Below are 12,757 nucleotides of genomic sequence, written 5' to 3' on the forward strand. Positions count from 1 at the left end.
GTATGGGCCGATATCTGGATATAAGAGCAGTGTTATAGTTGTAAAAATTTGCAGCAATCATGAAAGAGAACTATCATAAAGCCACACTGTGAATCTGGAACCCTGCAGAAAATAGGAATTTGCAGCTGCACTGTACTATTCATTCAGTCATGAAGCTTGGAGAACAAGCTTACGGACACACTGTGCTAAAGCCTGTAAAAATTGAAGGAGAAGTCCAGCAAAAATTTTTATTAAAGTATTGTATTGCCCCCCAAAAGTTATACAAATCCCCAATATACACTTATTACAGGAAATACTTATAAAGTGCTTTTTTCCCTGCACTTACTACTGCATCAAGGCTTTACTTCCTGGATAACATGGTGATGACACTTCCTGGATAACATGGTGATGTCACGACCAGACTCCCAGAGCTGTGTGGGCTGTGGCTGCTGGAGAGGATGATGGCAGAGGGACACATGACACTGGAGGGACACTGAGCATCCCCCTGCCATCATCCTCTCCAGCAGCCACAGCCCGCACAGCTCTGGGAGTCGGGTCGTGACATCTCCATGTTATTGAGGAAGTGAGGCCTTGATGCAGTAGTAAGTGCAGGGGGAAAAAAAGCACTTTAAGCATTTCCTGTAATAAGTGTATATTGGTGATTTGTATAACATTTGGGGGGAAATATAATACTTTAATAACAATTTTTGCCAGACTTCTCCTTTAACCACCAAATGATCTCTGGAAGTGACATCTGCATAAAAACTGGGTTGCTGGCTATATAAAATGTTCTCAATCTTTCAGTGGCTACACAAAAGTCTATGAACACCATAGGCAATACCAAACATTAGTTACTATGGTGTAAAGCAGCATAATATGTTCTTTAGCGGTCAATCACATTCCAGTATCCTGCAGGTTGATGGAGAGAACTCCCTACTGGACAGAGAATAGGATGGGGCTGTTTGGCTGTACTGAAAAAGGTGATTTACACAAATAAAAAGTAAAAACTGTTTTAGGGTATAAACCCACACACCGTATATGCAGCGTATTTACTGCTGCGATACGCAGCAAACACGCAGCAGATTAGATTTAAGTAACTGAACACAGCATCAAATCTGTACCAACAAATCTGCTGCGTATTTGATGCTTATTTGTTGCGTATCTGCTGTGTATACGGTGTGTGGGTTTGTACCCTTATGGTGCGTTCACACCTACAGGATCTGCAGCTGATTTTCTGCAGCAGATTTCAGTTAAATAACTGAACACAGCATCAGATTTGATGCTGTGTTCAGTTATTTAACTGAAATCTGCTGCAGAAAATCAGCTGCAGATCCTGTAGGTGTGAACGCACCCTTATACTGTCAGTGGTTTAAAATGCTGAGAGTAATTGAGACTTCAGGAACAGATTTTTTTCTGTGTGTGGCCAGGGTTCTAGGAAACATATGGCTGGATACTAATCCATCCCACCACCAGTGTCCCGAGTGCTCAGTCTCAAACATCAGCTTTACTCCAGTACAGGGATTCACCGTCCATGTTTCGTGGAGCTAACGCGGAATCCAGCCTAAGTCTACTGTTCTATTACATTCCCTGCAGCTCAGGCCACTCATGACAGAAAATTACTGGCCAAACAACCCCTTTATTCTTTAACTCTCAAAATTAACTTTTATTGCATTGCTGACCAGGTGCAGAACATAAATAAGCAATTCGTTCCTCTCCATGCTCCTCCAGTGTCCTTCTACATCATCTTTAGTCCCAAGCTGAACAATACTACCTCCACTTTAGAGACGGACTTGTCTGGCAGCAAGAGTCTGTTCAGCCAAACAATGGCCACGGCGCAGCCCCATCTCAGTGATCTCAAGAGTGGTGGCGAGATAGTTCAGCATGGAACCAAAGGGCATCTTAGATGTGCACAGAGGTATGAATAGACTTGTTTATTATGTGCTGCGCCAGTGCAGCAACATATTAAGTTCATTGGAAGTGGAATACTCCTTTAACGAACAGGCCTGAAAAAGACAACCAGCTGATTATTTTCTCCCAGTGTTAGAGTAGCCAAAACTTTACTGAAGTGGCTGTATGAGGCCTTGTTTTATGCTGCAGAATTATACATTTTTAGTTTGGTTTTAAATTACAAAAATTGCATAGGTAACATTCATTCTTTTTTTTTTTTTTTTTTTTTTTAAAACAAAAAGCATTCTTAGTCTTTATACGGCTCATGGTAAACCTTAAATAACCAATTAAAATGATTAGAGATTAGTGAATTTCTCATCTCCACGAAGCAAAGCACTTTGTTTGATCTGCGTCCGCTCATCAAGCAGCCGGCCTTTCATCTCTGCTCCACTCTGGGTGCCAGGGAAAAGCTAGATCCAATCCTGGGAAACTAGCAGAAGTTTCCTTGGATTGGATCCAGCTTTTCCCAGCATCCTGGGAGAAGTGGCAGGGAGCGGAGCAGCGCTGAAAGGCCGGCTGCTTGATGAGCGGACGCAGATCAAATGAATCGCTTTGAGTCGCTGATCTCTAAAAATAATTATTCAGATCATTGTGGACGTGCAGATACCTAATGACTTTTTTTTAATACATGCAATTATTAAAAATTATTTTCCTTTCTCCCAATAAGGGATAACCATTTTATAACTTACCGTATACCAATACATCATGCTCTACATTTCAGACACAGGCTGCTGTTAGGGCTGCACTTACTGTGCCCTAGCAGCAGGCAAAGCAAACAGACAGTTAACCATTGTGGATAGAGGGTAACCCTGTTAATATATAGAAAATATAATGTTTTTTTAGAGCTTCATACCCCCTGTATCTACAAATAAAAAAATCATTTTGGCACCTGCAGACCACTCAGCTGTAGGACTCTAATGGCACTGAATGTAGAGAGAAGTGGTCACTAATTCATTAGTTCATGATGCAGCAGCTATTTTACTAAGTAGAATAGAGGGAACCCCTGTCCTTTACTGAAGTGTGAGACCCAGAGGTGGGACCCACATTATTCAGATTTTAGATTCAGTATTGTTATGGATTCTACACCCAACACCATCCATATTTAAATGCGATACTATAGAACACAGGTGTGAGATGGCAGCAGCAACAAGGCACAAACGAGCAGCTTCCAGTGGTAAGCTTTTAACAGGTGTTGATTAGAGATGAGCGAACCTCGAGCATGCTGCAGTCCATCCGAACAGGAACTTTCGGCATGTGATTAGCGTTAGTGGTGGCTGCTGAAGTTGGATAAAGCCCTAAGGCTATGTGGAAAAGATGGATATAGTCATTGGCTAAATCTATGTTTTCCAGACAACCTAAGAGCTTTATACAAGTTCAGCAGCCCCCGCTAACAAAATGCCGAACGATCGGGTTCGGATGGATTCGAACCAGATTCGCTTATCTCTAGTGTTGATGTCTAGTTAGGTCTAATTAAAATGTATTTGCACAGAAAAATCTGTAAAAATTAAAAAGTACATATAAAATTTTAAAAGGGTTTTTCTATGCAAATTTTCTGTGCTGTCTCCCCATGCAACGAAATAATAACTTATCTCCTCCTGCCGCGAGATCTTCCAATCATAGGCTAGGTTCACACTGTGTTTTTGCAATCTTTTTTTGCAAAAAAGAATGAAAAACGGATACATTTGTATGCATCCGTTTTTTCAATGACTTCCGTTATAAAAAATAACGGATCGAAACGGATTAGTTTTTTGTTTTTTTTAACGGACACAAAAGTAGTGTTGGCACTACTTTTGTGTCAGTCAATAAAAAAAAAAACAGATCTGTTTTGATCCTTTTTTTTTTAATAATAGAAGTCAATGGAAAAACGGATGCACACAAATGCATTAGTTAAAAAAAAAATAAAAATGGATTGCAATAACGCAGTGTGAACCTAGCCTCAGCTGTGCTTCCATTCTTCCAGCTTCTGATAACATTGCAGTCAGCCAATCACAAAGCTGAGAGGGACAACATGAGAAGAATCTTACAGCTGAAGCAGCGAGGGAGGTAAGCAGGCTCTCTGTTAATGTTTTACAGCATGGGGAGGCAGTACAGGTGGTATTCTTTTTGCCTGTAAACCTACTTTTAAAGCAAACATAAAAAATAAGCAAGAAGTTCTTCTGTAATGTAAAAAAAAGCCCTTATAATGAAACAGGAAAACATTTTCAGTAATTTTCCACAACACTTACAGTTCAGATCAGTGTATTTGTTCTCAAGGGCTTGAACATAAGCTTCATATTGCTTCCATCTAAAAACAGGATAACAAAAAATTCTCATTACAATGCATGTAAACATTTTCACAGTACAGGTTTTGAGTCTGCAACAACAGTCTGCAAATTGTCCCATTAGTAAAACTCAACAGCTACAGGTACCGGGCATTTAAGATTAAAGAGATATTCAAATAGGTTTGTGGCCATCTCAACTAACATAGTTAATCAAGTGAAATGTTTTAGCAATTACATTCATATAGCAAATGTGCCTCCTTCTCTGGACATGCCCACTCTTTCTCCCCTTGTTGACAGCTTGTTGTCTAGGTTACCGACTACCTCTTGCTTGTGAATATATAGCTATAGTATACACATTCATATATTATACAGTATATATATACACAACATAACCCAATACATCTACATCATATCTATACACAAGCCAGACCACTGCTTTAAAGTGACTGTACCACCAGACCCAGTCTGAAGCACTGGAGACGGGCCGACCCACCCTTAGTGGGAGGAAACCCCCTCCCCCCTATGATAGGGTTCCATTGATTCTAATGGAGTCACGTCATGGAGGGGCTGGAGTTTCTTCACACTAAGGGTGGGTCGGCCGCCTCCAGTGCTTCAGCCTGGGCCTGGTGGTACAGTCACTTTAAGAGCAGAGCTATGGTCAGTAGCTTAGACAACCAGCTGTTTCTGGAGTTCTTAACCTGATAGATTCAGATTTAAATATATTCTCTATTCATTTACCAGAGATGATAAGTAAACATATGAGCAAATATAAACATGTCCTAAAACTAATCAAGATAGTTCTTTGTATACCTCTGAAGGAGTTCTTCCCTTGGCAAGACTTTAAAATCTGCATCACTGAGGCGAACCTGCAGAGGTAAATGTACAGTATTAGGTTCAATTATAAAAGCTTAAAAAAACTTGATGCCAAAATTAGTAGGAAATGTTGGGCTAACCTTTTTCGGAAGAGGCTCTTCGTTGGTCATTGTGACCTACAAAACAAGAAATTTTAGATTTATTTAACCATGTCTATATTAAAACAGACGACAAAGGACAACACAGCCGGACCCACATTTAACCCCTTAACGACATAGGGCGTATATTTACGCCCTGATTTCGTTAGGGACGTTCAGAGCGGGGCCGCGCGGCGGCCGCGCTCTGAACCGCGGCGGTCCCGGGTGCAGCTTGTAGCCCGGGACCGCAGGTATTAGCGGGCACGGTCCGATCGCCGTGCCCGCTAATACAGTAATCAGATGCAGCTGTCAAACATGACAGCTGCATCCGATTACCGGACACAGCGTCATCCCTGGTGTCTAGTGGGGAGATCGCTCCTCCGGGATGTTATCCCGGAGAAGCGATCTCCGTTACTGAAGCCGGCCGGGGACTGCTCCAAAATGGCGGCGTCCCCGGCTCGGCACTCGTTTACTTCTGGCTGCAGCAGCCGGAAGTAAACGAGTGCCTATCTCATGGATCTCTGCAGCATATCTATGCTGCAGAGATCTCTGAGAGATCAGAGCACTTATACTAGAAGTCCCCCAGGGGGGCTTCTAGTGTAAGTGTAAAAGTAAAAAAAAAAAGTGTTAATAGTAAAAAGCCCCCTCCCCTAATAAAAGTCAGAATCACCCCCCTTTTCCCAGGTTATTAATAAAAGTAAACAAACATGTTTGCTATCGCCGCGTGCGTAATCGCCTGAACTATTAATTAATCACATTCCTGATCTCGCATAGTAAACGGCGTCAGCGCAAAAAAAAAATCCCAAAGTGCAAAATTGCACATTTTTGGTCGCATCAAATCCAGAAAAATTTTAATAAAAAGCGATCAAAAAGTCGTATATGCGCAATCAATGTACCGATAGAACACATCATGGCGCAAAAAATGACACCTGACACAGCCCCATAGACCAAAGGATAAAAGCGCTATAAGCCGGGGAATGGAGCGGTTTTAAGTGACGTATATTTGTTGACAATGGTTTGAATTTTTTACAGGCCATCAGATACAATATAAGTTATACGTATATCGTTTTAATCGTAACAACTTGAGGAACATGCATAACAAGTCAGTTTTACCCCAGGGCGAATGGTGTAAAAACACATTTCCCCCAAATAAACAAAATGCGTTTTTTTTTTCAATTTCACCACACTTTGCATTTTTTTCTGGTTTCGCAGTATACTTTATGCAAAAATTCAGCCTGTCATTGCAAAGTACAATTAGTGACGCAAAAAATAAGGATAAGGGCTCATGCGGGTTTCTAGGTGGAAAAATGCAAGTGCTATGGCCTTTTAAGCACAAGGAGGAAAAAACGAAAATGCAAAAATCGAAATTGGCTCTGTCCTTAAGGGGTTAATGCAGCCCTAAGGTAGTTTTTGATTATTTTCTAGCGCCCTTAACACATGATCACTCTGCAACATACGAGTACAGTGCATATGATGTGCAGCTGTATGAAGCCAATGTCTGGTGCCAATCTCTGCAATGCAACTGCGGGGTTCTGATCATTACTATGGCAGCTGAAGGCCACCATACCATCCATAATAACTCTGCTGATTGAGTATGCAATCTAAAGATATTTGGTATCCCTGCGTGTGCACAATATGTCAACTGCTAAGTACAAATGGTCCACTAAAACAGCTGCATAAAGATAAAGGGGGAAATTCATCAAGGGCTTTGCGCCTATTTTTTTTGGTGAATAATTGTTTTTACCCATTTATTCTATACCCGTTCTATTTATGAACCAGTATTCGACTGGTGAATATTTTTTTAGATGCAACTTTTTTTTTTAATCTCCCTGTTGAGTATTCACCCAAAAGTTTGCATAATCTGGGATTAGCGCCAATTTATCATTTGCAACTTTTTCAAAAGTCGCAAACAGGTGCAGGCCGATGTCTGGTCAGTACCAGGTGAATATACGCAATTTTGAGACAGATTCGTAAATTGCCTCTTTATTCAGTGTATATCAGTACTGCAGGAAGTGGTGTATTCTTTCCAGTCTGACAATGCTCTTTGCTGCCACCTCTGGCCATGTCAGGAACTGTCCAGAGCAGGAGAGGTTTACTTTTCAATCTGGACAGTTCCTGACATGGACAGAGGGGGCAGCACAGAGCACTGTGTCAAACTGGAGAGAATACACCACTTCCTGCAGGGCATAAAGCAGCTGATAAGTACTGTAAGACTAGAGATACTAAACAGAAATAAATCTATATAACTTTGTTACATGAGTTGATAGAAGAACTTTTTCTGGAGTACCCCTTTAATGTAAGTGGACTAAACACAATATATCACTGCAGAGTGAACTTCGCAGCAAACACTGTAGGTATGAATGTACCCTAAGGGGTATTTCCATCTGGACAGTTATGGACCACAAATGTCCGACAGACTCACAATCCATCACTGGCACCTGAACATGTGTAAAATTCATAAAATGCTAAAGGCAGAAGTGGGTCCATTACATTTGTATTTGAAGCTTGTGTCTATTTAGGGAAGCTGCAGCATTTACTCTAAAAACATCAATTGCAACTATCTTTTTAACTTCTTTTACATGGCGTACATTGCATGGTAGGGTGTACTCAGTCTGATTCTTTGGAAAAAGCAATATAACATTAAACACTATGGGGGAGATTTATCAAACAGTGTAAAGTGAAACTGGCTCAGTTGCCCCCGGCAACCAATCAGATTCCACCTCTCATTTTCCAAAGAGTCTGAGGAATGAAAGGTGGAATCTGATTGGTTGCCGGGGGCAACTAAGCTAGTGTCACTTTACACCATGGTTGGTTAGTCTCCTCCTATGTTCATGCACAGTTGAAGTGCAGCCTTCGTACAATCCAAGTATATTATGACCCATGACCAATGGTATATTTAGGATTTATGCTACGTTTACACGAAGTGATAATTTGCCCGATCGTACGATTAATGATTTTGAAGTAACTTTTTTTTTTAATAACGATCAGCGTTTAGATATACGATATATCATACAGAAAATTCGTTTTGCAATCGCTTAAGCCTATATCGCACATAGGAAAAATCAGTGAACGACTGTTTACACGGAACGATCTGCGAATTTTTTGCGAACGATCAACGACGATTTATTAACATGTTCAAAGATCAAAATGAACGATTTTTAGCTAATCGCTTGATCGTTTGCTGCATTTACATGGAACAATTATCGCTCAATGCGACAGTTATCGCGAAAATTCACAGAAAATTACACAGAAAGATTATCTGACAGATTATCTGCCAAAGATTTGAAGCCAAAGCCAGAAACGGACTATAAACAGAGATCGGGTCATAAAGGAAAGCCTAAGATTACTCCTCTTTTCAAATCCATTCCTGGCTTTGGCTTCAAATCTTTGGCAGATATTCTTTCTGTGTAAACAGACCCTAATAGGCTTCTATTCTCAAACAGGTAACACATCTTTGTACATTTCCTGTATAAATAATGAAGCTCTACCATGGGAAAACCTTGTTTATCTAAGAAGATACTGCCCTTAGAGGGTTGACTATCTGTATGCCAGCTGCTATATAAAAAGTAATGACACTTTGCCATTACCTGAACCTACTATATATGCTTAAAAACAAGCTTTTATGTCATTGATATACTACCTATATTATGATTAAAGGCCCTATTCCACGGAACAATTATTGGCCGTATTCAGCAGATATCGTCCAAAAGTCGTCCCGGCCGATAATAGTTTGTGGAATAGGAGGCAACGATCAGCAGACATCGTTCATGTCAGCTGATCGTTGAAGTCGCTTGCCTTTCAACATGTTGAAAGACTAACGACTTATATAGCAGCGATCTGCTGCCGCTGCTCCGTGGAATAGGAGGCAGCAGACCGCCGCTATATCCTATGGGCTGCCCGGACGAATAGCGATCACCCAGACACCCCTCCCGCAGCTTCCCCCGGCCCTCTCCGGACTTACCAGCTTGCTGCCGCTGCACGGTATAGCGGCGGCAGTGGGCGGGAAAAGAAAAGCAAACGTGCGCTGACAACGCTCGTTTGCTCCTCACTGTCGGCCCGTGTAATAGGGCCTTAAGGCTTGAGCACTATGGGGGCAACAAAAATATTAGACAGCTCCAATTGCAAATATGGAAACATGTCTGGAATTCTGTATGTACTGGCGGGTGCAGACACTGTCACTGGCCTGAGGCAGCATTAGGCCTCAAACCACAAGAGGTCCCCCTAGCGGTGCGGAACATGAGTGACGTCACTTGTGCTCCCAAAGCCGGAAGACAGAGGGAGAACTGATGCAGCCTGTATGGCAGTATGCAGTATGTTTTTTCTGAGAGGCTTCCTGATGGTAAAAATGGCCACAATGTGTGATGGAGGCCTCGGCAAAAATTTTAGACATACGAAAAACCTGAGGTGAAGCTGCAGTAAAAGGGAAGTCTGTGAACTCCTACAGACCCTGCTGAGGTTATTGTACCTTGTGCTTAAAAGGCTTCATAATACAAACACTATGCCATCCACCAGCACGGCCCCAAACTTAAAACATTTAGAAAACGCATTCCTTGACTCAATTCAATGAGTTTTGGTTGGTATAAGTGAGCTCACCTACCTATCAGTACTTCTGCTGACACATAAGCGACTCTGTACCCACAATCTAACCACCCAAACCACTTGTACCTTCAGATAGCTGCTTTTAATCCAAGATCTGTCCTGGGGTCCGTTCGGCAGGTGATGCAGTTATTGTCATAAAAACAACTTTTAGGGCACAAACACACACACCGTATACGCAGCAGATTTGATGGTGTGTTCAGTTATTTAGATCTAATCTGCTACGTATTTGTTGCGTATTTGCTGCGTATCGCAGCAGTAAATACGCTGCATATACGGTGTGTGTGTTTATACCCTTAATCCTGAAGCACTGTGTCTAAAGGCCAGGGCTTACATTTGTATATGCATTAGGCTGGCACACCCTCTCTGTCCTTCCTCCCCACCCTCATCATCATTAGGAATGATCCAGGAACATCTACTGCTGTTTGAGCTTTGCACAGGTGTATTAACAATCCAGCCCATGTGCCGGGCTGCCACAGGTGAGGAATAGGAAGCAATCTGCCTGGGGCATTACTAATGATGAAGAGGGTGGGGAGGAAGGACAGAGGGTGTGCCAGCCTAATGCGTATACAAATGTAATGGTGCATTTACACGTAACGATTATCGTGCGAATTTGCACGATAACGATCGAATTCGAACGATAATCGTACGTGTAAACGCAGCGAACGATCAAACGACGAACGAGAAATCGTTCATTTTGATCTTTCAACATGTTATCAAATCATTGTTCGCATTTTGCAAAAAATTCGCAGATTGTTCCGTGTGAACAGTCGTTCACCGATTTAACCAATGTGTGAGATAGGCTTAAGGATCGCAAAACAAATTTTCCATACGATATATCGTACCGTATAAACGCTGATCGTTATGAAAAAAAAAAATCGTTACTCCAACATCGTTAATTGTACGATCGGGCCAATTATCGTTTTGTGTAAACGCACCATAAGCCCCGGCCGTTAGACACAGCGCTGAAGGATTAAAAGTTGTTTTTATGACAATAACTGCATCATCGAACGGACCCCAGGACAGATCTTGGATTAAAAGCAGCTATCCGAAGGTACAAGTGGTTTGGGGGGGTCAGATTGTGGGCACAGAGTTGCTTTAAAGTAAATCTAGCAGGAAGTGGTACAAGTCCTGCCTTATCTACCAATCTTTGAAACCCAGTCTTGTTTTGACCAAAATAAACAAACAAAAGAAAAAGAAAAAAACAACAAACAAAACCTGTCATCCCTCTGTGATCCATTAAATGTCTGATAGAAAATGCTTTAGATATCTTGCTTAAAAGAGTCACTGCCATTTGTAAAAACCTGACATGTTATAGAGATATGTCAAAAGCTATTAGCACTCGTTTTCTCCTCGTTCCCCGCTCACTGCCATTGCACGTAGCTGCAGGAGGGGCCGCGGGGGGCTGCCTGGGTGATCGCTAGATTGTCCAGGAAGTCCATAGAGGATAGTGGCGGTCTACTGCAGTTCCATGTTCCATGGAGCGACGGCAGCAGATCGCTGTTATCCTGGTAGTTAGTCTTTCAACATGTTTGAAAGACAAACTACGCAACGATCAGCCGCCATGAACAATGTCGGCTGATCGTTGCCTTCTATTCCACGGGACGATAATCGTATAATCTTTCCGTGGAATAGGGCCTTAACTCAGAGCATGCGTGGACCACATTGCAGCAAGTCTTCTCTCTGCTCATTCCCCCGATCGGTACAATTATGAACACTCAGACCAATCAAAACTTTTGACATGTCTCCATGACGTGTCAAATGTTTTTACAAATGACAGGCACACATTAAGGTTTTTGTTTTTTTGTAGCATCACAAGCACCAAAATTGAAAATGCCATCATCTGCAATTTTTATTGACAGCTCTCACACAAAACTAATTTGAATGTACAGAATGTACATTAAATACTGTAAAATAAACGAAGAAAGGAGGCACTCACCAGCAGTATGTTCAGACCATCCGGCTTTTATTGCTATGCGCAGGGGGAACGAGGGAGACAAGGTGGGTACCCCCTGCGCACAGCAATAAAAGCCGGATGGTCTGAACATACTGATGGTGAGTGCCTCCATTCATTCTTCATTGATTGTTCATACAGCATGTTTATTTCAAATTGAGCACCACCACATACCGGACCCATCCTGAGACCATCTGGTGGAGAGCCAGGCAGTGCCATCACTTTTTGTCTCTCTTGTTGGATTAAATACTGTAAAGATTCTCTGGAGGTGGCTATGTTGGCCGCAGATACATATTACTGAATGGTCTGTATTGACAGTGACATGATGAGGCGCTTGAGAATGCCAACTATATCGTGGTCTATGGAGCAAAGCTGACAAGGCCCTCCTCACATCAGGTTTTTATCTATGTTTAGGCAGAAGAGCACCCTTCCAGCTTCTGTTGGGCTGGCATACCAGAAGAAAAATGAAGCATGGTAACCAATGGGTTATAGATGACACTGTATGCTTGTGGACTCCACCTTGTATATTACCACCACTGGGGAAAAGCAATAACACAAAAGGAGGGAAGTGTATGCACCCACCACAACTGGGAACCCATTTCCAGCCTGCACTTTGCATCCCAAACCTGAGAACACATGGCAGAGGCTTACTGAACTGGAATACTACCAGTATACCGACATAACGCACAAGTCCACTACTGACTACATTCAGTCCATTTATAAGTGAATAGTCTTAGACCCCATCCCTAAATCAAAATTTCTTGTCCATAAATCAGTATCCTGATTTACGGACAGAAAAAGGACCATTGACTTCTAAAGGATCATCCACACATCCTTTTTTAAAACAGATCTGTGTGTAGCCAAGAGCCAAAGACTTTAGTGACCATTGAAGTCTAAGCTCTATAGACTTTAATCCCCTTCTGAAGTGCACAGTCCCGTGATCGCTAGCAGCACATCCATGGGTCGCTCACAATCACATAACGTGTATTATGATCTCACTCTTGGTGAGTATCTCATGTTCATCATTCTTACAACACAGACATTAATGCTTGAGTCTTGGAAAATAACTG

At 42.0% G+C, this 12,757-nt stretch overlaps 1 protein-coding gene across 2 annotated transcripts in view; it reads right to left on the reverse strand.

Moving 5' to 3' along the window:
• Window positions 1-12,757, reverse strand: part of WTAP (WT1 associated protein) — a 39,910-nt gene that overhangs the window by 22,194 nt on the left and 4,959 nt on the right. For both annotated transcript variants that reach the window (XR_011360322.1, XM_069955377.1), the window contains exons 2-4: window positions 5,141-5,176; window positions 4,998-5,053; window positions 4,152-4,210 (exon numbers count right to left, since the gene is read on the reverse strand). Coding sequence is in view for 1 of the 2 variants with exons in the window: in XM_069955377.1 (XP_069811478.1) it covers window positions 4,152-4,210; window positions 4,998-5,053; window positions 5,141-5,170 (145 nt within the window). In the remaining variant the exon portion in view is untranslated. The remainder of the gene's footprint in view (window positions 1-4,151; window positions 4,211-4,997; window positions 5,054-5,140; window positions 5,177-12,757) is intronic.

Source organism: Dendropsophus ebraccatus, chromosome 15, assembly GCF_027789765.1.
Source record: "Dendropsophus ebraccatus isolate aDenEbr1 chromosome 15, aDenEbr1.pat, whole genome shotgun sequence".
In the NCBI taxonomy this organism is placed as follows: Eukaryota; Metazoa; Chordata; class Amphibia; order Anura; family Hylidae; genus Dendropsophus; species Dendropsophus ebraccatus.